The following is a 20,296-nucleotide window of genomic DNA, read 5'->3' as shown; positions in this document are numbered from 1 at the left end:
GAGCTTCCTATTCCTGCCTTGCTGGCTTGGCCTGGCTGCCCCGGCATCTTCCCATTGTTCACCTTTTTCACTAAAAGCTTCCCCTGCAAACTGTCCACCCTTCATGTTGCAGCATGCTCTCCCCCACCTCCACTTTTCCTTCCCCACCAATCCCTATTTCTTGCTGTTTCCTAGCTGCCAGCTCTCCCTAGTTCTAACTCCCCACAGGCCAGCACCCTTTGAGAAAGAACTGCCACTCCCTCTTGACAGCCTGCCCACTCCTCCCCTCCCAACACCTTTCTAGCCAATGTACAGAATGTCTTGTAGCCACCCTACACTGGGGATCAGTTGCCTGTCAGCACCATACTGCTGGTGCTGTACAAATAATAATAATTAATACCTTCCTGTAAATGATTCTGGCTTCTGATCCTTGCTGATCTGAAGGCAGAAAGTGTAAAGACGGGCCAGAGATGTAGTATCTGTTGACATCCCCTAAGATATAATGGGTATATGATTCACCCAATTCACTTACTTATCCAAAAATCCTGGAGGGAGGTGTTATACCAATAAAATAAAAACCAGCAGGATCTTATTAAAGGGGAAAAGGCAAAATGTCACATTTATTGTGAATACAGAAAGAATCATAGTAAGCAGTTAGTTATAGCTATAACATTCCATTCAATTTCATATTTATTAACATATTCATTCATTCACACACACACATACATACACACACACACACACAGGTTCTGCAAGGTTGTTATCATAGTTACCAGCCTTAGAGTTGCTCATGCCAAGCCACTGGCCAGGTGGCCTGGACATGAGGAGGGAGCAGGGCCTTGTCAGATGCTCATCTGATGCTCCTGGAAGTTGGTTTGCAGAATCAGACCCCGAAGTTCTCACTTTCTAGAGTCCATTTTTATAGGAATTTCTTCCTATGCCAGTCTATGGGAATTGCTTCATCATGCTGTTGCTGAATCAATCAGCAGATAGCACACTCCTGACGGCTCCATGCTGCCAGATGTTATCTTGTTCTTTGGTTCTCCCATTCTTGAGGCTGTTGGGTGGATTCCAGTCTGCCCCCAAAGGTCCTCTGTTTATTTCCACTTGACGCCTTCTTCAGCCGTTGGACACTGGATTCTTAGGCTGGCACCTCCCTGATCATTCAGTTATTATCCACACCAAGCATCCATCCACATACATCCTCTATCTCTATTTTAATCACAATTGTTAACAAAGCGAGATGAATACAACAAAGGGCGGGGAGTCTTTGGGGGCTGTTTCTGTTGTTACAGAGTATTGCTCTGAGTCTCTCTCTGTGTGAGTAGTTGTTACAGAGAATTGCTTTGAGAACAGACTCTGTCTTAGAATGTACTAACACAATTAGCAGCTTGCAAGTATCACACATAGAGGGAGAGAAACAGTACCGAAAACCAAGAGACCTCTTAATTAGTAATACCCTGGAATTTAAACTATGGGGAATCAAACTCATTTGTGATTTTAATACAGAACTTCTTTAATATGATCCAACAGAGGTGGGGTTGGGTATTTGTTACTCAAACTAAACTCAGCCTGGGAGACCAAGTATTGTCTCGTTAGCATTGACTACCACTAGCTAAAGGGAAAAATGAAGCCCTATAAATGTAATAGGAGAGAAATGAAAAGGAAAACTTCTGTGGCATCAAATGTCATGGACTCCCACTCCCAAACCACCTTTTAAAGGTCCTGGTTTGATGGGCAAAAAAAGTGTGCCTCTCAGGTGTGTTAGCTCAGTTGAGTTAGTTTAATGTGACAGGGTTTGTCTAGAATTACCAGGGGATTGAAGTACGGTGCTTGATCCACTGACTGTGGATATAGCAGGTCTAGTGAAACCCTGCTAAATTGACCGCCGATCGTTCTCTCATGACTCCAGTACTCCACCTGACCGAGAAGATATAAGGTAAGTCGACGGAGGGTTTCTCCCGTCTACTCAGTGTGGTGTAGACACCGCAGCAAGTCTACCTAAGGTACGTCAACTCCAGCTATGTCAGTGGCCCATCAGGGTAATCTAATTGCGGACTGCAAGACATTTTGCTGACATTGACCGCCCACAGGCATGGCCCCCCACCACTCCCAGTGGCTGTGATTCACCATTCCTGGTCAATGGGAGCTGCGGGAAGCGGCGGGCTGCGGGGACGTGCTGTCTGCCGCTTCCCACAGCTCTCATTGGCTGGGAGCAAAGAACCTGTCTGCGGATGGTCAACGTGAGCAAAACATCTTGTGGCCTCCAATCAGATTACCCTGATGGGCCTCATGCGCCCCGTGGGTCGCAGATTGCCCACCATTGAACTACGTTATTCATGTAGCTGGAATTGTGTAACTTGGGTCGACTTAGCTCTGTAGTGTAGACCTGTGCTGAGAAGCCCCTGCGCTGAGAAGCCCCAGTAAGGTGCAGTCTGACACATCTGAAGCCATGTTAGGTTGCTGTGTTGTAGCCTCAGGGGAAGTCAAAGATTGGAGGAGGCTGGTTTAGCGAGCACTGTCACATGATTAACACCTACTTGCTGAAAGCTTAGCATATCCCTGTGTGCAAAAGGAGATTTCTCTAATTAGAGCTGGTTGAAGCTGCACAGAAATAATTGTATGATGGGGGTAATGAACAGTGGCATAGCAGAGTCTGCTGCCTGTTGTACTGGTGACAACAGTGGGGGAGGCAATTTGGGACATTCAGGAGACTTTTTAAGGTTGAAAATTTCCCTGTTCAGAATATTTAACATAGAAATAAGCCGCTTGTGTTTAAGACGCAATGTAGTCATTGATTTTATTTTGCAGCATGGGGGTATTTATTATTCCAGGAGAAGCTCCAGCCCTGTGTAGTCAGCACCTATGCACCAAATATGTCTTTCTCCTGAAACACGTTGCTCTCCAAACATTCAGTATGAACTTCCAGTGTTTTTCAAGTTGCACTATGCAGGGCATGCAAGGCATTGGCCAACCTGCATGTATCATAAAAAACATGTAACATAAAAATCATGTCCCTCAGTGATTATTCTCTGCTTGCGCACACTTGAAAGAAAGAAGCCAAATCACTCATATTCTAGAACCAAGGAATAAGCATGGATGATTGAATGGGGAATTATGCAGACAGCTCCTGTTCTTGTTTACTGTTTACTGCACCTAGCTGAAAATGTCCTCCATTTTGTCTGCTGGCTTTTGATATTATCCAACAGAGTTTGTTATATATGCAATAATAAACCAGTGTATAGCAAAATCCTCTCTTCTGTTTAGTTCTTGGATCATTTGCTGGCTGGCATAGAAGATATATCTGGACACTGGGGACAGTATTACTGGAAAGACAAGTAAGGATTTGCCAAAAATACAACTATGTACATGTTTGGAAAAAAAAGAGTCTGGTTTCTGTTTCTGTACGGTTCCACCGGGGATAGCTGAGCTTCATTCATCCATGTATCATAAAGCAGATGACAGCCACAAACAAAGAGGGACAGCTTTTCTTTTCTTTCCTTAAGCTCAAAAGGTGGGACCAAATCAGAACAGACTGTTCCTCGTCCCGTCCTCCCCCAATTTGGATGTCATACATGGTGGTACTTCACTGACAGAGGGCTCTTTTCTTCTCTTCCCAAAACCTTCCCCCTCAGTCGAAACAAAAACATGGAGATGTTGTAAATGAAGGGCCCAGGTGTCATGTCAACACCCTACATAACACTTGTTGCTTCAAGGATTGGTCTGCTGGCACATTCCTGTGTTGTGCTGATTAGAACCCTGCTCCTGCAAACACACACATACTTAACTCGCCACATTTGAGTAACCCCATTGACGTTGAAGGGGTCATGCACATGCGTAACGTTAAGCACATCTGGAACAGTTTTCAGGGCAGGAGCTCTAGCCCTTCCTTTCCAGGGAACCAGCCCTTCCCGATAGGGTGCACTGGTTTGATATAGCAGGGACTCTGCCACAGGGCTTTCACCACTTGGGCTCTTTCATACACTGGTGAGACAAAGTTGGGACAAGCGACAAAAAATCATATTTCTCATTTACTTTGGTTTTAAATGGTCCAAATAACAAAGAGGGACTAGCGTGCACCAAAGTAAAGACTAAAATGCTATCCTGAACCAGGGTTTACCTCACTAGAAATAGCTAAATCTTAGACTATTGATGTCCTTCCAGTGTGCTCAGTATCTCTTGGTTTGGCTATTTGTATTATTTTTGTTTCTTCTTTATTTTAATTTTATATATATGGGTGTTTCATGACCACTTTTTTTGCTGTATTACTGGGAATGTGGGGACACAGACTGTAGCTCATTTTTGATCCTGTTAAGAATTTTAGTTTTGGTTTTAATGGACCATGCATTTCCTTTAAAAATAAAAACTAAAGGCAAAGACAGAAAACATGGGATGCCCTATCCAGACTTGGAGATCCAGTATTTGACATACTCAAGTGCAATATGAAAGAATTAACCATAGCAGAGTCACTACTATGCTATTTTAGTACCGCTAGTCATGTGATAAAATGTAAAGATATGTGTTTTTATGAGGAGGTACAAATACAGCGGTATTATTAGTAGGGCTGTCAAGCGATTAAAAATTAATCTCGATTAATCACGCGATTAAAAAAAATCAATTGCGATTAATCGCATGGTTAACTGTGCTGTTAAACAATAATAGAATACAATGTATTTAAATATTTTTGGATGTTTTTGATATTTTCAAATATATTGATTTCAATTACAACCCAGAATACAAAGTGTACCATGCTCAGTTTATATTTATTTTTCATTACAAATATTTGCACTGTAAAAAACAAAAGAAATAGTATTTTTCAATTAAACTAATACAAATACTGTGGTGCAATTCTTTATCATGAAAGTTGAACTCACAAATGTAGAATTATGTATAAAAAAAACTGCATTCAAAAATCAAAAAATGAAAAACGTTAGCCCCTACAAGTCCACTCAGTCCTACTTCAGCCAATTGCTCAGACAAACAAGTTTGGTTACAATTTGCAGGAGATAATGCTGGCTATGTCTTGTTTACAATGTCACCTGAAAGTGAGAACAGGTGTTCGCATGGCACAATTGTAGCCAGCGTCCCAAGGTATTTAAGTGCCAGAAGCCCTAAAGATTCATATGTCCCTTCATGCTTCAACCACCATTCCAGAGGAAGCTGCGTCCATGCTGATGATGGGTTCTGCTCGATAACAATCCAAAGCAGTGAAGACGAAAGCATGTTCATTTTCATCATCTGAATCAGATGCCACCAGCAGAAGGTTGATTTTCTTTTTCGGTGGTTTGAGTTCTGTAGTTTCCGCATCGGAGTGTTGCTCTTTTAAGACATATGAAAGCAATCTCCACACCTCGTCCCTCTCAGATTTTGCAAGGCACTTCAGATTCCTAAACCTTGGGTCAAGTGCTGTAACAATCTTTAGAAATCTCATATTGGTACCTTCTTTTTGTTTTGTCAAATCTGCTGTGAAAGCGTTCTTAAAACGAACATGTGCTGGGTCATCATCCGAGACTGCTATAAGATGAAATATATGGCAGAATGCAGGTAAAACAGAACTGGAGACATACAATTCTCCCCCGAAGGAGTTCAGTCACAAATTTAATCAACACATTATTTTATTAACAAGCATCATCCGCGTGGAAGCATGTCCTCTGGAATGGTGGCTGAAGCATGAAGGGGAATACAAATGTTTAGTATATCTGGCATGTAAATACCTTGCAACACTGGCTACGAAAGTGCCATGCGAACACCTGTTCTCACTTTCAGGTGACATTGTAAATAAGAAGCAGGCAGCAGTATCTCCCGTAAATGTAAACAAACTTGTTTGTCTTAACAATTGGCTGAACAAGAAATAGGACTGAGTGGACTTGTAGGCTCTAAAGTTTTACATTGTTTTGGTTTTGAGTGCAGCTATGTAACAAAAAAATCTACATTTGTAAATTTGACTTTCACGATAAAGAGATTTTGCACTACTGTACTTAAATGAGGTGAATTGAAAAATACTATTTCTTTTGTTTATCATTTTTACAATGCAAATATTTGCAATCAAAAATAATAATATAAAGTGAGCACTGTATACTTTGTATTCTGTGTTGTAATAGAAATCAATATGTTTGAAAATACAGAAGAACATCCAAAAATATTGAATAATTTTCAATTGGTATTCTGTTGTTTAATAGTGCAATTAATCGCAATTAATTTTTTTGAGTTAATTGCGTGAGTTAGCTGCCGTTAATCGACAGCCCTAATTATTACCATTATTGTTTGTTATTTGTTATTAGTTATCTTTTATCACTTCATATTAGGAATCTGTACAGTTGCATTTGTTGAACCTACAGCTGTTCTTTACATTTAAGGTTTAATTATATTTACTCCTCCTTCCTTTTGCTTGTCCAACTCTCCTCTTTCCTGCCAGTGCTCCTGCTGTAAGTCATCCTTGTGTTTAGATCAGTGAAGGGTTATGAATCTGAAAATGTAGCTTTTCCTTGTTTTTCTTGTAAATAATGTAAGATCAATGCTGGTTGGAACAGTGATTGAAGACAGTTGTGTTACTTTGAGGTATTGAAAAATCATGGACCATCCACTGAGATTTTCATAACAAAAATGCCAAATTTTCATTAAACATGAGGTAAATTGTATATACATGTGCATTTTGTTTTTGTAAAGAAAAAGACCTTTAAAGTGCACTGGTAATAATTTACCATGTTTTACTATTTGCTCTACAAACATGCACACCTAATTTCATGGTAAGGATTCTTGTATGTGTAATCTGACAGATCCTTCTTTTGTTAAGAATGACTGTTTTTGGAATGACCACTAGAGGGTGTTGAAAACGCTGTCTGCTAAGCAACTCAGGACTGGCTCTTTCTGAACGTACAGTACCTACCTAGTACCTGAACCTTAGTACCTAGGCTAAATTGCTGGCTAGAGAGAGACATATGATGCCAAACAATGGCCAAACTTGAGTATCTGTACAGGTATGTGAAGTGAACTAGATCTCCTTCAAGTACTGAGCTGGGAGCTGCTTCGAGAGGGGATTCTGGAAGCTGCTGGACTGATCCCAGTCACTTCTGTTTGATCGAATGTAATAAGCAACGGTAATGGAGTTCACAATCATTTTGGCCCTTCGGAGGCATTTTATTGCATTACAAATTGCATTCTGAGAAGCTCTAACTTGCTTCATGTGCCAAATTATAGAATTAATATAGAGCACAACCCTGTGCTCTTTGCACACCCACAAAGCAAGGTGGGCCGGACGGGGCTCTTGACCCACTAGTTGCTGGAAAGCAGATGTCTAAAGGAACAACAGCCAATCTGCCAGAACCAGTTCTGTGTCCTGGGGAGGAAAGAATGAGACAGTGCAATTTTGTTCAAACAAAGGTTCAGCACAGCAGTGTTTCATTTTTGTTTTCTTCAAGTCATGAGCGTCACAGTATCAGTACAGCAGTGTTTGTTTGTTTTTTGTTCCTGAACAGACTGGAATATTTCAACGGCAAGTATCTTCAGAAGTTCTTACTCCGAGAGTATGACCAGCCAAAATCAAGTATTGTGCTGCTCTACGAAAAGCTAGAGAGGAAACATGCCATTGAGCTAGTAGAAGCAGGGCAGTTAATTCATGAGCCGTCCCATACATCTTTGCTGTAAGTGTTTTCCTAGCCTGGTGTAATGACACAAATAGTACTTCAGAAAGGCTGATGGGAGGTTGATTCCCTGCTTGGGAGTCCTGACTGCAGGTGGGCTGTGTCCCTGCTCGTAACACAGACATTAGCATGTTTGTGGCATTAGGTAAAATATAAATGACTACATATTTTTTTAAATTGTAAAATTTGGTTGATATTTTCTTGTTTAACCATTTGAACCAGATTCAGTCAATCCATGTTTGATTTATCCATACTGTGAGATAGGGCCCTTGAAAGATTAAAGTGCTAGCCAATCCCCTGGCACGTAATGGTTGTATAATAACTTTATATCAGAACCCTTTAAAATCCTAATGGAAATTGTGGTATGATTTGGAGTAGCTGGGTCACCAGATCTGATTAGTTGTCTGCTTGGGGTGTTAACGCAGATAGTTAATCTCGCTTACAGGTGTGGAGGAGGCATAACCTGGAGGCAGGGAATGGGACATGGGCAAGGGACCCTCACACATATCAAATCTTAAAGCAGCATTTTCTGCAGGTCAACCTTTTGCAGCTGCAGCAGCTGCAGAGTGACTAAGCAGCGCAGCTTGTGGGCAGATGATAAGGGGGCCAGGTTGACCATGTTTCCTTGCAGATGCCTCTGCGTCCATTGGACGAGGACTAACCTTCCCTTCCGAGTGGATACTCAGGATCTGTGGGGTTGGGAGTCTGCACCCGCACATAGCCCACCCTGCCTGGAGGGAACAGTTACTTGGAAACCTGGCAGAGTTCCCTGCTCCCTTCGCCCCTCCTTGCTGGCTGCTCTGTGAGAAGAGATGGTGTAGCCCAGACAGATATAAAGAAAATGCTTTTGGTGAACAATCCCATTGCAGTGCCAGAGGAGCTAAGCTCTCAGTCTCTACTCCTGGCAGGGGTAGGTGTGTAACTCCCAGTGAGTTGTGCTGAGGTTGGACCTGAACAATCAACACTTACATGCATTTGGTGGCAAACTTTAAAATCATTGAAAAATTATGGAGAAAATAATGGCAAGTTTGGGCAATTATGTCAGAAATTAAAGTAACATGACTCTGATCCCATCTCCCCCTGACATTTCTGCTCTTTCATGGTTCTTGCTGTTCACCAATCCAATCTCCTTGTATTAGCCTATCTACTCAACAAACAAGCTGCTAATTGTAACTTCAGCTTCATTAAGTGCCTTTGCAATTTATCTCATGCACTATGCACTGATGAAGAACCCAGGTGTTTTCTTTGCAGTGACAGCCACAGGTCTGCCACAATGATCAAAGAATCGGACTCTCTGAATCCAGATGTGCTGGAGAATATACAGAAAATATTGGCAAGGAACCTATACAAAATAAGGAGAACAGTAAGGTTTTTCCACTCAAGCTACAGTACAGTAGTTACATGAATTGTAAAATATTATTAGTATGATTTTCAGCAGCATGCACAGATATTGGGATTATTTAGATGAGCTACTAAAGGTCTCCCTCTATGGAGAGCGAATAGTTGACTAAGCAAAGTGAAGACTAACACCCAGCTTGTTCCTCTGTTTGTCTGTCTGTAATGTGGTAACTTTAGCTCTGTCCATCCTCCCCATACAATTTAAAAATGTTGACACCCTGAAAGAGAGAGAGAGAGAATGGTGGGGGGAAGAGGGATTGCATGTGCATGCAGAGCCCCTGGCAGGGTGGGAGGATGGGGGACTATGGTTTGGGGGCAAGGGAGGTAAAGAGAGGAAAGGGGGAATGAGAGGGCACACAGAGCCCCCGGCATGGGGTAGGAGACTGTGGTATGGGGGAAGGAGGGCATGGGGGACACATAGCCCTTGGCATATGGCAAAGGGGCAATGGAGAGGCACACAGAGCTCCTGTCATAGGGGGAGGGGAAAATGGGGGCCATACAGAACCCCTGGTATGGGGAGGGGGCGATGGAGGGATAAGGTGTTGGGTTTCAGGGAGTCCCTGAAAGAGAAGGGGATGGGAGGGTGGTGAGAGGGGAGTGGAGGGATTCAGGGTGCTCCTGGTGTGTGCAAAGAGTTCGGCCAATAGCAGCAACAGGTGTTTGACCCTATAGTAATAATTAAATGAAAAATGTTTTAAAGCTATTCAACAGTTTTGCCATGAAATGTTTACCCTTGGGTGCATAGGAAATCCTGCTGTTTGCAGAACAATTGCACTATGCTATACTATACTATAGTATACTATACTATCTAAGAACTGTTTATATGGTGGTATGTGGAGCTTTATCTCTTAAACGCAACTAAAGCCTTTGCTTTCTTGGCTTAGGCATGAAATGCCAAATCATTAGGAATGTGGCTAATATGGGTATCTTGGCACAGAGCTACCACCTTTTGTCTTGCTGCTGTGCTAAGAGATGCAACAAGATAAGGCTTTTGGGGAAACATTAAAAAGTGGGCGCAAAGAATCAAGGTCTGGTTTTTGCTACCAGTCTGAAGCTGGAGTATGGCCAGTGTAGCCAACGGAGATACTCCAGGTCTACACCAGGGGAAGTGAGAGCAGAATTGGGCTATAGAAGTTTACACCTGGGAAATTTATTTTTGTGATGTTACATATGGTGCTGACCCAAAGCCCATTAAATGGAAAAACTCCCATTGACTTCAGTGGGAGCTGGATCTATATGATTTATGATTTATGTGAGCAGGTGCCAGCATATAACAGGCATACGCTTCCTGGAGAAAGTGGGACAGCAGAGCAGGCAAAGGAGATCCTGATTCTCAGACACAGGAGCCTTCGAATCCCTATGAACAGAAGTGACTCTGATCACTTTAGAAAGGAGGTATGGAGGGCTGGGAAATCTTTTAATTGTAAAGAGGCATGATGCATGATTCCTTTTCATTCTCTTGTATATTCAGTGGTGAGGAGTCTCATACTAACAGATATACATGTTATCACCAAACTCCAGAAAGTTGTTATTTTAAAGAAAAGAGATTCTGGTACCTTTTAATAAAAGTTTCTATTAACCTTCATCTGAATATTAGTGAGTACAAAAGTCTTGGGTTACCTGAAAAATTCAGATCCCTTGCAAATGAATGAGCAGTAGCACAATTCAGCTAATGGTTATCGTATATTCTATCAGTGTTAGGACAGTTATTTACTTAGCAGTTTTAATGAATTGACACTTGGCTTTTCTGTTATAAGGGCCTGTTTTTCATGCGGGGAGGAGATCTGGTAAGATTTCATAACAAGCTGAAACTTGGGGGCACAAGTTATCATCAATCCAGATGTACTGTAAATATATATATTTTTTTACAACTTTTTCAGAAAGACAGAGCCATTTTTGTAAGGCTTTTATATCACAACTTTGACGTTATTTTTTAAACTAGTTACAGTTTTGAGAAGCCTTCAAGAAATAAAAGCAAATCAAAGGAAATATAGTATACCTAAATCCTAAAAAGCCCACTTTAGGGCCAGATTTACCATTAACATATTCTGAATTAAAAAAGAAACTGACAAACTATTTCACTTTAACTATTAGTTACTGTGCATGATTCAAACAACTGTGACTACTTGATGACATCCGTTACTTACATTGACTTCAAGCAAACGAGCAAGATCAGGACCAAAATATTTAGCTTCCAAAGCCCCAATTCAGCGGTTCATATCTACTGAACAAAGCACTTTAGCATGTGCTCAATGGGAATAAGCACATGCTTAAATGCATTGCAGAATTGCTGTCAAGTGTCCAAGGGCAAACTGTGACTGTTAATGTGTATAAGAATAAAATTATATAACAGAGGAGAAAAGTATGGTAGTTAAATGATTAATGATTATTTAGCTAGTGATTTCCCGGACAGCATAGACCCTCTAAACCCCCATGAGCTTTATTCCCCTCAGATTTCTTTGTTGAAAATCCAGTCACTGAAGAGCCAATCAAAATATCAAGTAATGTACCAAATGCCTCTACTTCTAGTCCTTCATTCACAGAAAGGTGTTTCAGCTGTAGAAGCAAACAACCAAAAAGATTTAATTTGATCATTTACATGCTGATTGATACTTATAATTAAAAATAGATAGAAGACAACATGGCATTTTCTTGTAGAACATTTGGTATAATTAAATTGAAAAAGAGCTAAGTTAAACTAATGCTAATGTTGTGAGCAAGATTATATATTTTAAGTAAGGACATTCAGCGATTAACCCTTTCACACCATCATAGACCTCCTCTGTTGTGTCTGTTAGATATTGCAGTGCACATGATATTAAACTCGGGAAGATTCTTTCCCTAAATAATTCTATTGGGTCTTTAAGATGACAGAACTTTGTTATGCCCTTTAGTAAAGGGAGCAAAAGCCAGAACATTTGTGTTGTATCTGGTGAGTAAGCGATGGGTCGAGTCAGCAAAATGGCTTGTACTGTATTCATGCTCACTTTGCAAACTTGTGAAGGAAGTAGGTACCCCAAGATACAGTCCAGGCACTGATCCTGCAATAGGATTTATGCAGATAGAGTTCATTACTGGACAGGGGACTTAGTTAGCATACTTCAGGGTAGTATACAGCACTGCAACACGTCTCTTTACATTATGTTAATTGTAATATGAAACTGTCTGAAAGTTAACACTGATATTTAGAAAGTTAAAGTTAACAAAGTTATGCTTAAAGTGACTGTCATGTCACCACATTTTGGTGATAACTGCACCATTTTTGGACTCTGTAATTAGAACAAATATAAATACTGAGGCCCTGATCCTAGAAACACACATGGAGTAACTTTACACACGAGAGAAATCCTTTGCAGTCAATGGGACTACTCACCTATGTGTTTTCACAGTCAGGGCCTTTTCTTGGTAATTTTCTGATGTCATTTTTACAGCAAACAGAAATGAAAGAAATGTGATTAATGTCTGAAAATTCTATGAAGATGTCTCATATGTGTTCTAAAAGAGTCTCAGTGTATTAACTTGGAATGATATGGAGTGACAAATTATAGCATTTGATTGCACACAAATGATTTTTTTGCTGGATTAAATTAAAAATGCATTGATAAAAATAGATTTAAAAAGCCAAATATTTTCAGATTATGTCATTTAGGCTTAGAGTTTTATGTCAAGTTGATACACACAGTCCATATACCTGCAGAAAGGATTCATTATTGAAAACCCTGTAGAACTCTAGCTAGGAACTTTTGAGCACTAAAGTGTAATTAAGGGTCACATACTATGCTTTATGTGGATTCCAGGGAAGAATTTGACCCTCAGGATTTTATCTGAGACAGATATGGACCATTATACCAGAGAAAAGTATGTGTTCTTGTTCCATGCAGTATTCTATTCTGCATTTTACCACAAGGTGGAACTATTACAATTATACTTACTGACCAAATCTGAAAAGAAACCTGAAAGAAACTTGTTTTGTATATACCCTCTGACTGATCAGAAGAATTAAGAGGGAAGTAGGAGCAAGGTACAAGGGATCACGCTAACGCATCCAGTGCTGGTGGAATTTGCATGTCGTCTTCCATTTACAGTCTAGTAGAAAAGTGCTGCCTGATGTAGCAGAGAAATCCAATAAGAGAAAATTAACTTTGAATCATATCTCAACTCTTTTAACAACTTAGGGGCCTGAGTCTTCAACCACTTGGCACCTTTTTTCAGGAAAAAATAAAAGGCAGATGCATTTAAAAGTTATTACTCATTAGAGCTAGATAAAAAACAGGTGAATGATTTAATGAAAATTTTCAAAGATGTGTCTGTTTCACAGGGTTTGAAATTGATCCATTTTCTGGTTTTTTTCTGATTTTTTTGGTAATATTTTTATGACAACAGTATTTGAAATCATTTTCAAAAATTTTCATTGACCAAAAGCCCAATTTTCAATAACAAAATGTGGATTTTCATAAACAAAAATGTCTGTACAGATTTCATTAAAAATTTCTGGAAACATTTTGGTTAAAGTATCATGAAAATTTTCATGTAAAATGTCAGTAATGTCAACATGTTTTTTGTAAAGGACATTTTTTCCACTGCAAAACGCTTTTCATGCAAAAAGTTTCTACCAGCTCTGCTTTTTAATTCGAGTAGTTCTACAGTAACAATTAATGAGCCGGGCCCCATTGTGCTGGTCACTCTACTTATACATATACATAAGAGTCCCTGCCCTGGAGAGCTTACAGTCTAAACAGGCCAGTCAGATGAAGAAAGGAAATTTAATCACCCCATTTTCACAGGTGAGGAATGGAGGCACAGAGAGATTAATGGATTTATCTGAGGTTACATAGGACATCTGTGGCAGAGCTAAAAATTTAACCCAGATTTCCTGAGGGCTAGTTCAGAGGCTTAACCCAAAGACCATCCTTCTTCTCAAAAAAGTTCAATTTCAGGTCTTAGTTTCACCCTCTCTCAGGGGAAAGAATCATTGAAGAGCGCTGACCATTCAGGGATAAGGTCTCCTATTACTGTTTGCTGTAGATATGTATCACAATGCACGCTCTATATTACTGTTCATGTTTTGGGTTTCTTTGTACTGCACATGTGGGATATGATCCAACCCAAAATCTCATAGGTGTTGTGGTTTCAGAGCCTTAGTACAATACCTAATTATTATTCAGCACCCAGAAAACACTTGCACCTGTAGCCCTTGAAATTTGTACTAGCTCTTCCCTCTGTTCTTTTGCCAACACACATATAGTCCCCTCTCCCCTTTAAATGGCTCATTTGGAGCTGCTTGTAAGGCATGGCCATAAATTACATATTGCCTTTAGTAATTGTGTCAGAGGGACTGAATGGAGCACGCTCTGAGAGTCCTTGGATATCCTTGGGGATGGCTTTCCAGGGAGCTAGGCCACTGCTGTTCAACCCTGGAAGCCATTGTTACTAAAATAGTCAACAAAACTGCAAACAATGGATTGAGGGCATCAGGTCCCTGGTTAAATGGAAAAAAGAAAGAAAACAAAACTGAAAACTGGGCTGGGAGGTGGCCAGAAGTGATTTGGCAGCATGGGTTTCTGAACATACAAGCCAAATCATGGCTGCATAAAGGACTTATTTCCTGTTAAAACAATATCAAAGAATTCTAGCTGCATTGTGCTAATAGAAATTCCTGAGAAGTGCAGATTAGTGCGGAAGCAAAAGGAGAGAGTGCTCATTAGCATGAGCTCGCTACCTAGCAAGCTTTCCACTGGCTACTTGGCATAAAGCCAGGGAATAAATGTATGTGGCCTTGCCAAGTTTCTGCTCAGTCACTTGGCTGGGTCCTCATCACTCCAGATCTGCTGCTTTCAGATCGTATCTGCTAAATTGCTCCCTGAGAGTTCAGACCTCTTTCATCAACATGAAACAAATAAGTGTCGGTAAACATTTCCTCCCAGAAATCTATGCTGGGTATTTAATCTATTTTTAGAAGCATTTCTTTTTGTTTTTCTTGTATTCTCTTGGCAAAATTAAAACAAATGGAAACAGAGTGCATGGGAATCGTGAATGGCTTGTGTCTGAAATATGAGTATCATTTATAGACTTACAGGCTATCTCCATAAAAGTCCTAACCTACTTCCTTTTATAATCACAGAAGGATGACTCCTATTCTGCACATCATGGATCTGACACAAAGCCTAAACTGCGCCGTTCCTTAAGTGGTAAGTGGGAAAACATATGAGTGACCATGCTGATGTTTTCCCCTTTGGTATATTCAAGAAGAAGAAATAGTGTTACATCAGTGATTCATTAGTTGGGTTGTTGGGATTCACTGGAGCACGGGGGGCAAAATTTTCATTTTTGCACACTCCGATGAAGTGAGCTGTAGCTCACGAAAGCTTATGCTCAAATAAATTGGTTAGTCTCTAAGGTGCCACAAGTACTCCTTTTCTTTTTGCGTATACAGACTAACACGGCTGTTACTCTGAAATCTTTTCCCTGAGGAACTGATTGCACTTAGTAAAGTGGGTGGGCAGCTATTTTACACACACAGATGAGGCTGTCAGTCAATCACCTACCCAATTTGTATGTGCCAGTCTGGGTTTTTCACAGGTAAATTGGGAACATGGCCACTTTTTTGGTCACAGTCTGTAGCATGCACAAGCCGAAATGGGGGCTGTAAATATAGTAAAAATATATAGTAAATATGTAGAGTAAAATAGTCCTAGCGTATAGAGAGTGGAAAATAAAATATGCAGCCTTAATGTGTGCACTATCAGCTAAAATACACAGACACCAGATATCTAGCTTTCCACTGTCTCTGAGTTACAGGAGAGGGGTTGAGGATAGAGATGGGGCAACACTATTTCTGATGTCCACAGCTAGGGCAGATATAATAGGGTGGGACACACGTATTCACTCACAGCTAACTGTTCAGGTAGTTCCCACTACTCTTTGTGTTGTCCCCTCCATTATGGGGCAAAAGTCTACAGGCGAGGAGTGAGAACGTGCCCTGCCCCGAGTGAAGAACTGTAGGTGAACAAAAGTTCTGCGAATCTGTAGGAGAATAACATGAAGACTTGGATTTGGAAAGTTACTGGGAACCCAAGTTTCGAATGTGGGCACCAAAATGAGATGCCCAGTCCTTGTGCAGGGATTCTCAGATTAGTACCTAGGCACTTAAATGTCAATGAATGAACATGCTAAGCAAGACAGAAGATGTGTCCTTTTGTGACATTTAAGCAGTGATATGAGGGACGCTGAAGTCACCCATTATTATCATTTTATTCAATTTTCTTCCCTTTTTATCTTCCTCAGCATTGTATGCGCAATGTCCTTTTCATAACCAGAGGCTGGTAGGATATCACCTTGCTATATTCTGTTGCACAGCTTTCCCCCTCATTCATTACTGATGGGTCAATACCCTCATCTATGGAAGTCGGAGACAGTCCAGGGCTATCGTTGTAGGCTCCAAGACTAAGCTCTGCCCTCAAGCCCAGGCCACCAGGTTTTCTGCCTCTGGTGGCGAAACCAATTGCTGGTTCAGTTTCTCCCAACCATTTTGTTTTAAAACCTCTATTTGTAATTGTTTTTGTGCAGTTATGACTTCCTCCTCCTCCTCTTCCACCCCTCCCGGATCAGATAAAGAGCAGCACAGTGACTTCAGCCACCTGGATCTACTGACGCAGCACCTCCCTGTTTGAGTTCTCTGCCCCAACTCAGGCATGGCAGAGTTGTCCTGCAAACAGCTGGCTTAAGTCTAAGTGGTGTTCCCTACACAAGGCAACATATATGGGCTCTTCAGAAGGTGAATTATTCCCTGCCAGTTCCCAGCCAGTTGACCCTCACACTGCCAGGGCATGGGGCTCAGAGCTAGACCAGCATGTCGGGCCCTTACCCTGCTCTGAGGAGCTCCCACTGCAACACTGAAAAGCCCAGTGAGGAGCTTCTGAGCTTTCAGAGGGAGTCTAAAGATGGGGAGGAAGCTATCCAGCCAGTGTAGGTGGTAAGTTCCGCAACAGACCTGGGCTGGAAAGGGGGGAAAATCCTGAAGGATCCAAAATCCTTCTCCTCCCCTCTCCCCAAAACTGAAGCTGGTCCTCAGCTCCCTGGGGAAAGGAGCAGCCCCCTTTGCTCCCACTTGGAGTCAAGGGATTTTCATGATACTCAGGAGTAAGTCCCACAAACCCCAGAGACTCTGGGTCCCAAAACTGAAAACAAGCAAATGTGTCCTTTGCAAGGCAGCGATTATTGTTGTTATTGAACAAGAGGGGTGAAATCAGGGGGACACCCCTTCTCCTTTGTGTTCTCCAGCACAGAAGCTGGGTTTGCTGGGGCTTTTCTCCAGTACAGAAGCTCTCCCAAGGCTCTGTGTCATGCTCACGGCCCCTCCCATATCTGACAAGCCTGTCCTTTCTGTGCAGCCCTGCCTCTGGCTTTGGACAAACCCATGACGTGATTTGTGATGAGCAATGGATTCTAAGCTGGTGGCTACAAGGAAGCCATGTTACACGCATGAATAGTTATTGATCATTCTAAACAGGTATCTTGTGCCTTCAAACTTACAGGTGAGGAGCTATAGGAGGAAACATTAGAGAGTTTAGTAACTGAGATTGCAGAGAAGCCTCAGCCTCATTATCAAAGCTAGCATAGCAATCCATTGGTAGCTGCCAATACCCTGGGTATTCAAGAAGGTACTATCACCTGGTAGAGAGGAAAAATCTGGAGCAGAAGCTTCCAAGGAAACCTAGATAAAATTTCCTCCAAACTAACAATCCTCAGCATTTCAAAAACAAATGGAGTATTTGTGTAAGAGAGTTCACAATTCCTGTACAAGACGCTTCCTTCTGATCTGACCTCTGCCCTACCAGTACCTGGTAGCTCTCACAGCAAGGCACAGGTCACACGCTACACACAGATAAGTACCCTGCCCAGAGATACAGACCTATTCATAACTGGACAGTTGCTGGAAAGGATTTATAGCCACCAGTTCGTCAAAATCAAGAAAAGCTTTTGATATCAATGCAGAGAATTGCTCACGCAGTGATCAAAACAGACATAGTTCTGGCCGTTATTTGACCATAATGGTAAAGATTTGCAGAGATCCATCATTGCATAAGTAATTTCCTGAGGGGTCATCAGTATCCAGTTATCTCCAATGGCTAGGATTACTGGTGCATCTCAAGGAGGTTTCTCAAAGTGCACCTGCAGAAATTCCTTCTGAGGACACAGAAGTATACACTTGATGCAGTCCAAATTTAGGTGCCATTCTCAGGTTACCTCTGAATTCCACTTTATGGGCAGGTAAGTACAAACAACATGCTGAAAGTGAGCTCAATGTCCACTCTAGATCTTTGTATATTCACTATGAAAACAAGTATACTTGGAAGACAAGTGTTCAAATCTCATGGTATGCATCCTTTTGATTGATTTTGAAACCTCTACCAGGGTATGTCTTAAAGGAAATAAAAGGAAACCCCACAAACATGGCCATATGGGATTGGAGCAGTGGTCCTTCAAGTTCAATATCTTTTTGATGACAGTAACCAGTACGTCAGTAGAATTTGCAAGAACCATGAAGTAGGCAATTAAGGTACTTGCAGAGGAAGTCTCCTCCTACCTCCCAGTAGAGGTTGTCTTATAATTCAGGCATGAATGTTTATATCCCTTCTGAAACCAGGAAGTAACCAGAGGTCAAAGCTTCTCCATGGCAATAGAAATAATGTCCTGGGTAGAGAAGAATCTCCTACCTTTCAGGACAGTTCTCATAAAGGATGCAGAAAAGTGGAAAGTGGAGAGTTTAAGTCCTCCTTCTTGTCCTCCACTGGCCTAGAAGGCATTTTGGACAGCCACGGTCCTCACATTGTACCTGCAGAAAACACCAGACTTCCTGAAGCAGGGACTCCTTCACTCAGACTGTGAACACCTACAGTTAACAACCTGGACATCGGAAGAGAAGTGTAGTTCAGCATGGATTCTCCATTAACCTCTGATATAGTTTGGTACCCAAACAAAACTCAATCAGAATATTTCATTCGTTGATCTGGTCAAATTTACATTTCTGGTATGAGGGGAAACAGAAAACTCTTTGGGGCACGGATTGCATTTTGTTTATGCAGTACCCAGCCCAATGGGGCCTTGACCTGTACATGCTATTGTAATACAAATATAATAATAATCCCAAAGTTCTGGTGATCTCATTCACATTAGAGTTTCTCCAGGAGGCTTGGCTGGAGTCCTACATCCATGCACCTTAGAAATGTGAGTACTAGCCCGAGTGACATTTTGTAGACAGAAACATTGGATTCTCTATATGAGTATCAGGTGCCAGGTTTAATCAGAGTGACAGATTAGACAAGCCTGTGGCTGGCCTTTCTCATCACCATTACCTCCAAAAGGCAAGTTTTGGAATTAGTTCCCATGTCATTACAAGAAGCACTCTGTCTTCGTCATGAGGAAAAAATTATTCTTAAAGCTTCAGAAACCTTTCTGTTCAAGGTAAGTTCCTCTTTCCACAATTCCTGAGAAATAGTTCTCCCATAATATGGTTCTAACCCTTGGAAGGTTGTGCCATAAGTGGGACTTTCTAGAGCTCTGAAGATATATCTCAAGTCTATGGAGTACATATGCCAATTATACTCTGTTCATTTCATTTAATCCAAAATGCCAGAGACTTACAGCCTCAAAGTTGCTGCAGGCACAATGTAAAAGTCCTACACAAGTTGGCATGTTAGGCACCTGGGAAATTATTCACAGAAGTCGGTAGAGTCATTGTGGGGAAAATGTATGAGCCTCATCTAAGGAAGATTTGCAAAGTTTTTGTCCCTCTGTAGGGGCATCCTTTGGTAAGAAGGTGCTACTAGATTGGTTCCCACATAATTCCTTAGTTTATAAAACTCATGTTTTATATGGTGGAAAACTTATATTCCTGCCTATTATTTTGCTATAATAATTTATCTCTGCTTATCCTTCCCTTCCCGCCCCCACTCCCCCGCAACCCCATATGACTCAGTGCTCTCTACTTCCCATTAGTGATGAATGAGGTGAGAAGCTATGCAACAGAATGAGAAATTTCTTATCTGATAATTTTTTTTGTTAGCAGCTTTTCTCCAAATTCAACCCACCCTGGTAGCCTATAAAGACCAGTACAGACACTGACATTTTTCTCTAAAGGGAGACTTATGTTGTCTTAAGGTTAGTGTCATACCTTATATTGATTTGTCTTAGTGCTAATAATTGGTTGCTGCAGTGTTCCTACAGCCGTGGAAAAACTCTTCTAGTGGCCAGAGCTTAGTTCTGGACCCTCCAGCAAC

At 41.3% G+C, this 20,296-nt stretch overlaps 1 protein-coding gene across 3 annotated transcripts in view; it reads left to right on the top strand.

Annotated features, from left to right (window-relative positions):
• Positions 1 to 20,296, top strand: part of LOC140917648 (sodium/hydrogen exchanger 2-like) — a 75,330-nt gene that overhangs the window by 35,574 nt on the left and 19,460 nt on the right. For 2 of the 3 annotated variants that reach the window (XR_013636273.1, XM_078854240.1), the window contains exons 7-11: positions 3,247 to 3,317; positions 7,455 to 7,619; positions 8,871 to 8,982; positions 10,278 to 10,412; positions 15,139 to 15,205. Coding sequence is in view for 1 of the 3 variants with exons in the window: in XM_078854240.1 (XP_078710366.1) it covers positions 3,247 to 3,317; positions 7,455 to 7,619; positions 8,871 to 8,982; positions 10,278 to 10,412; positions 15,139 to 15,205 (550 nt within the window). In the remaining 2 variants the exon portion in view is untranslated. Of the gene's footprint in view, positions 1 to 3,246; positions 3,318 to 7,454; positions 7,620 to 8,250; positions 8,530 to 8,870; positions 8,983 to 10,277; positions 10,413 to 15,138; positions 15,206 to 20,296 lie in introns of those variants that run through there. The other variant, XR_013636274.1, reaches the window with a different exon arrangement.

This window comes from Lepidochelys kempii, chromosome 9 (assembly GCF_965140285.1).
Source record: "Lepidochelys kempii isolate rLepKem1 chromosome 9, rLepKem1.hap1, whole genome shotgun sequence".
In the NCBI taxonomy this organism is placed as follows: domain Eukaryota; kingdom Metazoa; phylum Chordata; order Testudines; family Cheloniidae; genus Lepidochelys; species Lepidochelys kempii.
The sequence above is the reverse complement of the archived record's forward strand: the minus strand, read 5'-3'. Positions and strand labels throughout refer to the sequence as shown.